General features: G+C 41.7%; 1 protein-coding gene across 1 annotated transcript in view; it reads right to left on the reverse strand.

Moving 5' to 3' along the window:
* Positions 1-12,089, reverse strand: part of KIAA1210 (KIAA1210 ortholog) — an 89,959-nt gene that overhangs the window by 49,682 nt on the left and 28,188 nt on the right. Inside the window, exons 2-5 of the mRNA XM_043459844.1 lie at positions 8,873-8,943; positions 3,573-3,741; positions 529-655; positions 161-286 (exon numbers count right to left, since the gene is read on the reverse strand). Coding sequence (XP_043315779.1) covers positions 161-286; positions 529-655; positions 3,573-3,741; positions 8,873-8,943 — 493 coding nt within the window. The remainder of the gene's footprint in view (positions 1-160; positions 287-528; positions 656-3,572; positions 3,742-8,872; positions 8,944-12,089) is intronic.

Genomic DNA, 12,089 nt, shown 5'->3' on the forward strand with positions numbered 1-12,089 from the left:
CCCCTTGAACTAGATATTTATATTATACCCATTATAGATGAAGAAAGGAGGGCTCAGAGAGATTAAGTAATCAGCCCAAAGTCACAGGGCCAATAAATAATAGAGCAGGGATTCAAGAATAGGTCTGCCTGTTTGACTTTGAACAACTCTACTTTATTACCTCGGTGGTCTTGGAGCCTGCAACACAGAATTCACTTCTGTCTGTACCTCTTGGCACAGTTCCAAACACAGCTTCATGCATGCTACCAATCTCAGCTCTAGGCAGAGTAATAAAAACATGAGATCTCTGTGGAAGAAAGAAAAAACATGGGAGTTGGAATGCCTGCACATTAATGTCACCATTATAATACTCAGAGCATTTTTGGGGAGCGTAAAGAGAAGTGAATATGGTGATCCTGGCCAATACTGTGTGTCAGGCACTAGGGAAGCTCATCATATACTTAGATATTCTCTCATTCAGCGTTTACAACAGTGGGGGTGGAGTCAGGAGTAGTCCAAGTATGCGCTGCTGCTCGAGTTCACCATTACCTGCAAAGGTCTGCCTCTTGGGATCTCTGGAGAGGGGTATAGCTTCCTTTCTGATCTTTCAGGGTCAGGCTCCAACACAAAGATGCTGTCATGAGACAGGGCTCTGGTCCCCATTCTGTTCTTGGCCCTGACCAGGAAGGAAAAAGTCTTATGAAAGCAGCCAAGGGAACCAAAGATACATGTGTATCTATACTATGGCCTACCACAGACACCTCAGAAGCATATGTGCTGACACACACAGTCTTCTGTGAGATATTGAGTGAAAAAAATAAAGAATAGTATGGTCCCATTTAATACATATACATATATGACATGGGCTTCCCAGGTGGCGCTAGTGGTAAAGAGCTCGCCAGCCAATTCAGGAGACGTAAGAGACTCCCGTTCGATCCTTGGGTTGGCAAGATCCCCTGAAGGAGGGCATGGCAACCCACTCCAGTATTCTTGCCTGGAGAATCCTATGGACAGAGGAGCCTGGCGAGCTACAGTCCATGGGTTCACAAAGAATCAGATATGAATGAAGTGACTGAGCACACATATATTACATACATATATAGTTTGTGATCACAGAGAAAATTCTGGAAGGATATCCACCAAACTGTTAGCGGTGTTTCCCTCTGAGGAATGGCACTAGGAAGAGCAGGAGTACTTTCATTTTATACTCTATGTACTTCTGCATAATTTTAATGTTTTCAAATGATCCACATATTTTTTTAATATAATAGCTTTACTGAGATATAGCTTACATACCATATAATTCACCACTGAAAGTATACAGTTCAGCAGTGACAACACTGTGGAAGGGGAAGGAAGACTCTGAGTCTTGCTATTATTAAGGTGAAAGTTATAAAAGATCTTCCCTCTTCCACCCCACCCTCTGGATTTTAGTAGAGCTAATCTTAGTCTTCCTTATATCTATATGACTGAGTGACTGAACTGACTGAGACCTATAAGGCAATGGTCTATAATGTATGGTTTGTGAGGTATGAAGCAAGCCCCTCGGTGCAAAACCATCTCCCTCCCTAGTAAAGCTATCTGAAATTCCTCACATTCAATGCACTCATTAAGGTCCGTTTTAAAGAGACCTCTGTGCTGTTAGTAGGCAGTATAACACATTTGCTAACTGCCTTATTAGTTCAGTTCAGTTCAGTTGCTCAGTTGCATCTTACTCTTTGCGACCCCATGAACTGCAGCATTCCAGGCCTCCTTGTCCATCACCAACTCCTGGAGTTTGCTCAAATTCATGTCCATTGAGTCTGTGATATCATCCAAACAACTCATCCTCTGTCTTCCCCTTCTCCTCCTACCCTCAATCCCAGCATCAGGGTCTCTTCCAATGAGTTGGCTCTTTTGGAAAGACCCTGATGCTGGGAAATATTGAAAGTGGAAGGAGAAGGGGGCGACAGAGGATGAGATGGTTGGATGGCATCACCGACTCAATGGACATGAGTTTGAGTAAACTCCAGGAGTTTGGTGATGGATAGGGAGGCCTAGTGTGCTGCAGTCCATGGGGTCGCAAAGAGTTAGACACGACTGAGAAACTGAAATGAGCTGAACTGACTCTGCATGTAAGTTAAATAAGCAGAGTGACAAGATACAGCCTTGATGTACTGCTTTCCCAATTTGGAACCAGTCCATTGTTCCATGTCTAGTTCTAACTGTTGCTTTTTGACATGTGTACAGACTTCTCAGGAAGCAGGTAAGGTGATCTGGTATTCCCATCTTTAAGAATCTTCCACAGTTTGTTGTTATCCACACAAAGACTTTGGTGTAGTCAATAAAGCAGAAGTAGAAGTTTTCCTGGTACTCTCTTGCTTTTCCTATGATCCAACGGATGTTGGCAATTTGATCTCTGGTTCCTCTGCCTTTGCTAAATTCAGCTTGAACATCTGGAATTTCTCAGTTCACACACTGCTGAAGCCTAGCTTGGAGAATTTTGAGCATTACTTTGCTAGCATATGAGATGAGTGCAATTGTGTGGTAGTTTGAACATTCTTTGGCATTGCCTTTCTTTGGGATTGGAATGAAAACTGACCTTTTCCAGTCTTGTGGCCACTGCTGAGCTTTCCAAACTTGCTGACATACTGAGTGCAGCACTTTCACAGAATCATCTTTTAGGATTTGAAATAGCTCAACTGGAATTCCATCACCTCTACTACCTTTCACTACCTCCAAGCAAAGCCTTGAGACAATGGATAGCAGGACACTTGAGTTCTGTTGGGATTTCAGATAAGTCTGGGGTTTAAGGCCAGGGGAACAAGCCCAAGTGGAACTCCATAGAGGGGAATTCAATTGATCCAGAAAGAGCTGGGTGGATACTGGGCATCCAGATTTTCCACATTTCTAAGATGTGGAATTTGGGTCCTCAAAGATGAAAATATGAATAGGAGTGGCAGTGGTGGCTGAGAAACAGTCTTCCCCATACTTTATATGATCAGTTACAGCATTTCCCCCAGTCTCTTGGGATGGAGGGAGAAATAGACTTGGGTTACTTGCTTGCCTTTTTTTTTTTTTTTTAATTAACACAGTGATTTCATCCTTATGTCCCAACCCAGCTAGATGGCTTCACCATCTAAGATTTTAATCACACATTATGAGATCTGGAGTCTGAGGTCTGGGCAAGCAAATCGGATCAAGCTTCCAAAATGATGGAGACTATCCTTCACTTATGAAACAGAGGCCACCAGCTCCTCTCTAGTGGTAGGCTCCACATCTCAAGTGCTTGTAGCTGTGACACAGCAGGATTGCCCTGATCTACCCACACCCTCTCACCCAGTGCTCTTAGGGGAGTGGGGTATGCATTTGGTATGCCCCATCCAACCCACTGAGCTGTGAGGCCCAGACAGCAAGCATATATCTATGAGCACAGGGGAAACCCTCCAGAATGTGGCTGCATTGGCAATGGCTGCAGACCCACCTCCCACAGGCAGGGTGACCAAGAGCCCCTGGGGACCAAAGGCCAGTGATGATTCAGCCACCAAAGGAGGACCTGGATGTAGCTCCCTGCCCTTTGCCTTGTCCCTGGCCTCCACCCCTCCTGAGCTTACCCTGGCTTGGTTTGTTGACCTTCTTGAACTGACTTCAGAGAAAAGATGTCAATACTGCTGCTGGACAAGCTTTGTTTGAGCCGTCTCCCTCCCCGGGCACCTTTGGACTCTTTCTTCTTCTTCTTGCCAAAGAAGCTCTTGAAGGCTTTAAATTTGGATTTCTTTTTTCCTGGAAGTTAGAAATGCAATTGAAGCAGAGTGTGATGGTGGAAGGGAAGACAGGAGAGGAAATGGCTTTCATGACGGGAATGAGGAGTAGGATCCCAGAGGCCTTGTGGGTCCTAGCTTTCACACCAGTGCCCCTGGCATCGTTCCTCTGTTTTGTTCTCTTCTTAGGAACTCACCAACAAAATATCTGAGTTTCTGGTGAAAGCAGAAGCTCAGACCCCAGCCTGTGGCCTCTGGGCAGCCTCTATTCAGGCTCAACTCACCCTGCATGCACTTGCCTCTCAATTTCAACTATTAACACACACCTCTTTCCTGGTCCTAAGAAGTTCATTCATACGCAGCAACTTTTGAGCCAACATAAGCACTTGGTACCCTGATCACTGGAGTCTTCATGATCCAGCTGGGAAGCCAAGCTTCCACATGTGACAGATACTTCAGGACCTTTGGAAATCCATGTGGGAGCTGGTATTGCCCAACCTGTGTGCTGCAAGGATGCAGACCCAAGGCACAAATGCAGGGGGTTGGTGTGGTCATGGAAGATGTCTTCTAAGAAGGGCTTTATGAGGAAGGGAGAGGGCCGGGAATTGGGAAGAAAGGGGTGCTGGGCAAAGAAGCACCCTGTGCAAAAGGCATGACAACGAGACCAAAGAATTTTGCAAGGGAGGGTGTATGTGTGTGTGCGTGTATGTGTGGGTGAATTATGTGCACTGTTCCTCAATTATTGCTGATTGGTTCAGATTACCTACAGGGCTACTGCCCTCTGCACATGCAGATAATTGAAAGTTTGTTCTACTATCATTAAAAAAAAAAAAAAAAAAAACAGGGCAGCTTTCAATGCTCCTCAGGCTCTCTCTGGGTTTTCTTGAGATTCCTAATAAGTACATATATCCTTCTCCAGGCTCAGAAGAGGGAAAGGGGAGAGGAGTTTGTGCTGCATTCATCCGTGAGAAGGAACCTGCTCTTACTGCTTCACATGCAGTAATTTACCAACTCAGGTGTCTCATTCCAATTCCCAACAGCCTGGTCTCTGGAAGTCAACAAGACTGTTACAACATAGGCTTAGTGATGTGATGGAAAACACCACCAGAGAGTAAGAAAACTCTAGAATCCTGAGCTTGGTTTGGCTCTGCTATCGATTAGCTCTGTAACCTCAGGTAAGTCATTCAACCTCTCTGGGGCTCAGCTGGAAAATGAGGGGATCATGCTAATCAGTGTCTCCCAAAGTGTGTTCAGAGGGATGCTCATAGGTCTGTTGCATGAAAAGGGGGGTGTGTAGTCTAGTCAATCTGGAAAACGCTGATTAAACACAGTTTAGCAGTCTGTGTTCCAACAAAACTTTTCTGAAACTTCAACATGCCTATGTGGATGGTGAAGTGCCAAGAAACTGGGTAACAATGTTGTCTCCCCAGTGCATGTATGCAGAACGTCTAGCAAAACACACTTAGGCAAATGCTGAAGTAGGGCTCCTTCTAGTGCTGAAATATTATGGCCTGTCTGTGTACTGATTACTCCTGGGCCTGCCTAGAATAGAACCTTTAGAAAGGTTTCTAAACCTCAAGGCCTGCCTTAAGTCCAATTTTCCACCATCACTACAATTCATGCTCCTCTTTGCACACTTAAAACTTGACTGTTGGCACCACACATTTTGCATCTGAATGTTCTCTAGTCTGTCCATTCATTCATTCATTCAACTATTCAGCGAACATTTATTAAGGTCAAGCACTTACTACGTTTTGCGTATCAATGAGAAAGGAATAAAATGCGGTTCTATGTCTTAGGTACTGTCCCCCACCTCAGGGCTGTAGCCAGGCCCTCTTAAGCATCCTTTTTAGCAACTAGCACAATGCAAACACACTGTGACACTCCAGAGACAACTGAATCCACTGAGGGGTGCAGAAAACCAACATAGCTTGCCACATCCCTTAAATTGAGATCACTGTTCAGAGCCATTCTTAAGCATCCTATCATTTAAATACTGGCCCTTATCGGGATTGATACAAATTGTAAATAATGTGGTAAAGAGTTTGGCATAAGATCTGGCATGTAGTAAATGCTAATAAATGAGCTAGAATTAAGGAATCAATAATTGTCTATTAAGACCAAATTCAATTCTAGCCTCCAACTAATAAAAATAAATGAAAAAAAAAAAAGACCAGATTCAATTCTATCTGTAAACAGATCTATCAATTCTAACCATCTAACCATCTATAGATAAAGAGAAGCACCATTGGGGCAATGAAGGAAGATGGTAGTATGTATGCTTGATAATCGCTGCTTAAGTAACTTCAGTTCTGAATGGTCTGAGGAATCTCTCATTTACTAGGATATACCTACATAGGGTCATGGTTAGGATAAATTTGGCAAGTGTACCTTGAGACAGACAGAATAAAGCATGAAGACGCATTAGGAAATATTTATTTTTCCAAGTTCCATTCTTTAATTTTTTAAGGAAAAAAATTAAATGAATTTCTAGGATAATGAATTATTTAAAATGATGTTTCACCTCATAGAACTACTGTGAGGATTCAACATGGAAGTGCTGAAAAGTATACAGGACAGAGTAGGCTGGCTCTAAAATAATCTGCATTTTGCTCCCCAGCTTTCTTAATCTTCCCACCCCCTAAGGATTTCTAAAATCCATGAATTGGGGAGATTTTTATGTAAAATCCTGATTACTATACTCTGTTAATGACTATACTCAGTTTTTTACTGGGATGTATTTACCAATTAGATCTCAGGGTAAATGTATTTGTAGTATCTGTAGTATTTGCCTACTTCTGTGGTGTAAACCCTAAAGGAGATCAGTCCTGGGTGTTCATTGGAAGGACTGATGCTGAAGCTGAAACTCCAATACTTTGCCACCTCATGCGAAGAGTTGACTCATTGGAAAAGACCCTGATGCTGGGAGGGATTGGGGGCAGGAGGAGAAGGGGATGACAGAGAATGAGATGACTGGATGGCATCACTGACTCGATGGGCATGAGTTTGAGTAAACTCCGGGAGTTGGTGATGGACAGGGAGGCCTGGTGTGCTGCGATTTATGGGGTGGCAAAGAGTTGGACACGACTGAGGGACTGAACTGAACTAAACTGAACTGTGGTGTAAATACTCCCATTGTGGTCAATTTCAAGCTAGTAATATGACATTTAGGAAGAGACATGCACAGCCTCTCAAGTCAGCATGAGCCAGCTCCAACAGACCACTAAATAATTCCTGCCCAGTGATAAAGAACTGGGCAGTGCCACCTCAGTTTTACAGCCTGAAAAGTTTATTGGAAGTGTTTTTATTCAGTTATTAAGTGTTTGTAGATTGTGTCACGGATCTAGCTGCCACCTGCTGATTCTCTCCTGTCTCTCTTTGCTGGTATGTAAGAAGCAGGTTTGCAACTTGAAATCCTCTAGCTTTGCCCACCTCCCACTCCAGTATTCTTGCCTTGGAAATCCCATAGACAGAGGAGCCTAGTGTGCTACAGTCCATGGGGTCACAAAGAGTTGGACATGACTTAGTGACTAAACAACAACAACACTTATGTAGGTCACCTGTACACTGGGTAACTTATTCCCCTACAAGGCACAGCAGTGGTGGTCAGTGAGCTGACAGCTGTCTGGATTTCTCCTGTAACAAAGCCATTGGCCTCCCTGTCTGAGTCCAAGGACTACATATTTCCAAACAGGCAGTAGCTTTCAACATCCCCATCCACTGAGGGCCGGCAGTATGTCACATGCCAGGAAACAGCCCATGGAAGCCATCCCCCGATCTTCCCCCAGAGAAAATAACACAACTCCAATGAAGAAATTATTGCCTCGGGTTGTGTATTTGCTTGTCTACCATGCACACAGGCAGCCCTTCTGAGCTGAACTTAATGAGCTTTCAAAATGCAAGGCGCATAATGGTGACCTCGTTCTCTTGCATTGCTTCTTGGAAAGAAAATTCTTCTAATTAGCCTTTCTTCCCTTCAACTTCCCAACAGCCACTGTATTCTCTGTCTGGCAATGACTCATACTACAAATGTACCCAAATGTTTGGTCTCTTAAAAAGGATTGTGAACAGAGAAAGGGTATTTCCTTACCTCCACTCTTCATCAAGATGCACTGCATTGCCATTTTTTTTGGTAAACATCTGTCTAGCTCGTATCCAAAAGGATAGGTCAGTTCATTTGGTTGTTGGGGCTGCTTTGGTGAGGAGGCCTGTCATACATTTATTTATTCATTCATTTCTTAAAAACTTTTGAGTGTCTAATCATGCTCTCTGAGGCCCAATACTGAACAATGGTGACACAGAGATGAAGACCCAAGCCCTGCCCTCAGGGATCCATGCACCATGTTCAGCATCCTCCTACTCAATTCATTAGTGAAGTCAGGCCTCTGGGAAGCCACAAGAAGGTTCCCTGTTCTTTGTCTTTCCAGACCAAGTCTTCTGCCCCACACACTACTAAGAAAACTCAGCAATCATTGAAGAACAACCCAGTGAACTGTTCAATTCAGTTCTGTCTTTAAATTCAATGTCTCACCTTATATCTTAAGGTTCCTCCCCCGCCCCCCACATTTTTTTTCAGTGTCAGTAAAACTTATCATTTTTAGTGACCTTTGCCTATTACCCCATTCATGGTCTCCTATCACTCACAGGTGATTCATAGTTTATAATTATAATTTAAATGTATACACGTCTAAGTAGGTTTTGCAAAAGAAATTTTTGTAAATTGTTCCCATTTAATAGAAGCCTATGATGGTGTCTTTTGTTACTATACCCCCTTTACACCTCAAAATTACAAATTTATCTGTTGGTTAAATCTGGATTACTATCTATGGCAAAACCTCAATTGAACCTCTCCGATCATGGCCTGTTCTGATTTCTTTTTCTGATTAAGCAGAAATACTTCTCTTGCCTTAGTAAACAGAACCTGGCAACCATATTCAAGGAAGATTGCAAGGTATAGACAAAACTTTTTAGACTATCAGAGATTGCGATGAAAGAGAAGAGCTTAGAAGATGGAAAAGTAAATATGGACTGAGTCTATTGTCATTAGAAATTTGACATGAACTTGTCTTCTTGTGACTTGATTCTTTCCTCTAGGGGTTAAACACACTAAAAAAATCTAGTTCTAGTTATCAAGATTTTACTGGGTTACTTACCCTCATCACTGGTCTCCAGAACTTCCACACTGCCAGAAACTTCACTTAGTGATTCAGCCATCATTGGTTCACTAAAATAAAATATAGAGCAAGAAACCAAAAAAAAATCATTCGATATCCAGTATATTACACAATCATTTTACCTGACTCCTTATCCTCCAGTTAGATTCTTAAACTATGCAAGAAAAGATATATAAAGGGAATTGCCATTAGAGAGAACTATTCTTCCTTTAAAAAAGACAATGATTCCATTTACATGAAATGTACAAGATAGGTAAACACAGAAAGTGTTTTGCTTAGGGCTAGAGGTGCTTTTTTTGAGTGACAGAGCACAGAATTCCTTTCTGAGGTGATAACAATATTCTAAAATTAATTGTGATAGTCATACAAATCTTTGATTTTTAAAAATTTTATTTATTTGGCTCCCTAGGGTCTTAGTTGTGGCACCTGGGATCCTTATTGTGGTGTGAGGGTTCTCTAGTTGTGGCTTACAGGTTAGTTGCTCTGTGGCATGTGGAATCTAAGTTTCCCAACCAAGGATCAAACCTGAATCCCCTGCATTGGAAGGCAGATTCTTAACCACCAGGGAAGTCTCCAAATCTTTGAATATACTAAAAAGCACTGAACTGTATACTTTAAAAGAGTGAATTGTATCATATGTGAATTATAGCTCAGTAAGGCTATTACTGGGGCTTCCCTGGCAGTTCAGTGGTTAAGACTCCATGCTTCCAATGCACAGGGTGCAAGTTTGATCCCTGGTGAGGAAACTAAGATCCCACATGCCATGTAGCTCAGCCAAGAATAAATAAATAAATAAAACTGTTACCAAAAAATAAAAGACAAATATACAAAACCTGATCTATTGCTTTGTGTAGGGGCCCATTAGATTTGGAGGCCTTTTACTATTCATGGGTGTACCCAGGCAGACAGAATTGTATTGATATAGCTATAGCTATATAGATAGCTATAAAGAAAAAATTGAGATACCTGACTACATAAAAATTTTAAACTTTTGGCCAAAAAAAGTAGAGTCAGCAAAAGAATAACAAACTAGGAAGTAATACTTACAGCAAATATAGACTTCAGGGTCGATTTTCTTAATTGTCAAGAGTGCATATAAATCAATAAAAGACAAACCACTGGATATAAAATGGGGCAAATGATACAACCAGAAGTTTATAAAAAAAGAAATACATAAAGAAATGCTCAGTCCTACTCATAATTAAAGAAATGTAAATAAAAATATCAAGCCAACATTTTCACCTATCAGATTGTCAAGAAGTTTTAATTTTGATGTTCCATGCTGACAAAGATGGGAAAAATAGACACGTTCATACATTATGGAGTATAAATTGCTCTCTGAATAAGCAATTTCACAGTATCAAAATAAAAAAATACACATACCTTTCGATACAATAACATCACAACTGGAACTTTACCCTGTAACTATACTCACACTTGCACACGACAATATACATGCAAGAATGTTTCTCACAGCATTGTTTTAAGTAGCCCAGAATGAGAAACAGCCAAAGTGACCATCAAAAGGATAATTCTCCCTTGACTCTGATTCTATGTCATAGGAGAATTATCTGTCCCTGACCTCCTTTCCATTAGTGCAGATAATCAACTGAGAGTCTACTATACATTTTCTTTTTTTAGGCAAGTCTCAAATTTTTTATTTAAAGAAATGATGCATAATACATAGCAATAATTTCAACAAGCTTTTTGTTTAAATTTTAGCCTCTGTAGACTCAAAAGCACAAGGAATTACTTACATATTTAAAAATAATACTCTGAAATTTCGTATTATTTTTCATCTTCTGTACTGTTTTTGCTGCCAAGATATAGGTATTCCTATATGATGCTTTGGCCTTCCTGAGTGACTCAGTGGTAAAGAACCTGTCTGCCAATGCAGGAGACCTAGTTTCGAACCCTGGGTAGGCACAATCTCCTGGAGAAGGAAATGGCAACTCACCCAGTATTCTTGCCTGGAGAATTCCACGGACAAAGGAGCCTGGAGGGCTATATAGTCCATGGGGTGGAAAAGAGTTAGACATGACTTAGCAACTAAAACAACAACAATATAATGCTTTCAATTTTTTTCCTGTATATTAACCTCAATCATAATACCATACATTTTCCATTCATTCTAGCCAAAGCTAGAGATGATACGTCTAGGGAAGCATGTCAATTGATAATCACACTTTTTAAATTATGCTGACATTTTTAATGGGAGTTGGTGTGTGGAGGGGAAGGGTTCTGATGAGTACCATAACCCAGAGAAAGGATGCTATATTCACATACAGCAGGAGCACTGTGGAGAGGCAGGCAGGGACTTATCATAGCTCCTTATCATAGCTCCCCTTGGGGTCTTGATTCAAGTGCCATCAAGTTGAATTAAGTAGGTTCTGGATCCCTTCTCCCTACCCTGGATCTGTTCTGCTTCTGGAAATAGTCAAGCCACCATGTTTCACGGATGGGCTCCAGGCCCAGCCTGCACTTCCCTCTAGCCATAAGCTCTGATATTTCTCTGGAGCTAGAGAGGGGTGACCACAGGCTCTGAGGTGAAGGTGAACTTGAACAGTCACCCACTGAGAGTGACTGAGGCCTTGGCAAGCAAAAGTTTCCAAACCACATGGAAAGCTGACAGGGTCCTGGTATCAAAATGACTTGAGACTCTCTCACTGAGAAGTCCCATGGTTCCCCACGGGTGTGTGTTCTTTCTCACTGCAATGAATAATAAAACCAGCTTGTTCAATGGCAGATGTGTTCCAGGTGGGCTTTGACTGAAAGGTATTGACACTTTATTCAAGTCACTAAAACTCTATGATCCAATATCACAATTCTGCCTGAAGATGACAACCCCAGATCCACGCAGTACTCACTAATTATGACACAAACTATATATACATATATACACACACACATACATATATACATATATATACATGTATACACTTATACATGTATACATGTATATACATACACACACACACACACACACACACACACACAAGTTCCATCTGGAGATCTGGAAGGAGCAAAGGGATAGAGAAATTCAGAAGCCCCTCAGAAATTCAACAGGAGAACAGGAGAATTCCTTAGGCCAGGAACAATTCACATCACTGGTGAGTCCCTGTGACATCTTCATAAACATGGAAGTACCCTTTCCCCTGCAACTAAGAAAGGCTTCTTAGATACTTGGGAAATAAAC

Source organism: Cervus canadensis, chromosome X (genome assembly GCF_019320065.1).
Source record: "Cervus canadensis isolate Bull #8, Minnesota chromosome X, ASM1932006v1, whole genome shotgun sequence".
Lineage (NCBI taxonomy): Eukaryota > Metazoa > Chordata > Mammalia > Artiodactyla > Cervidae > Cervus > Cervus canadensis.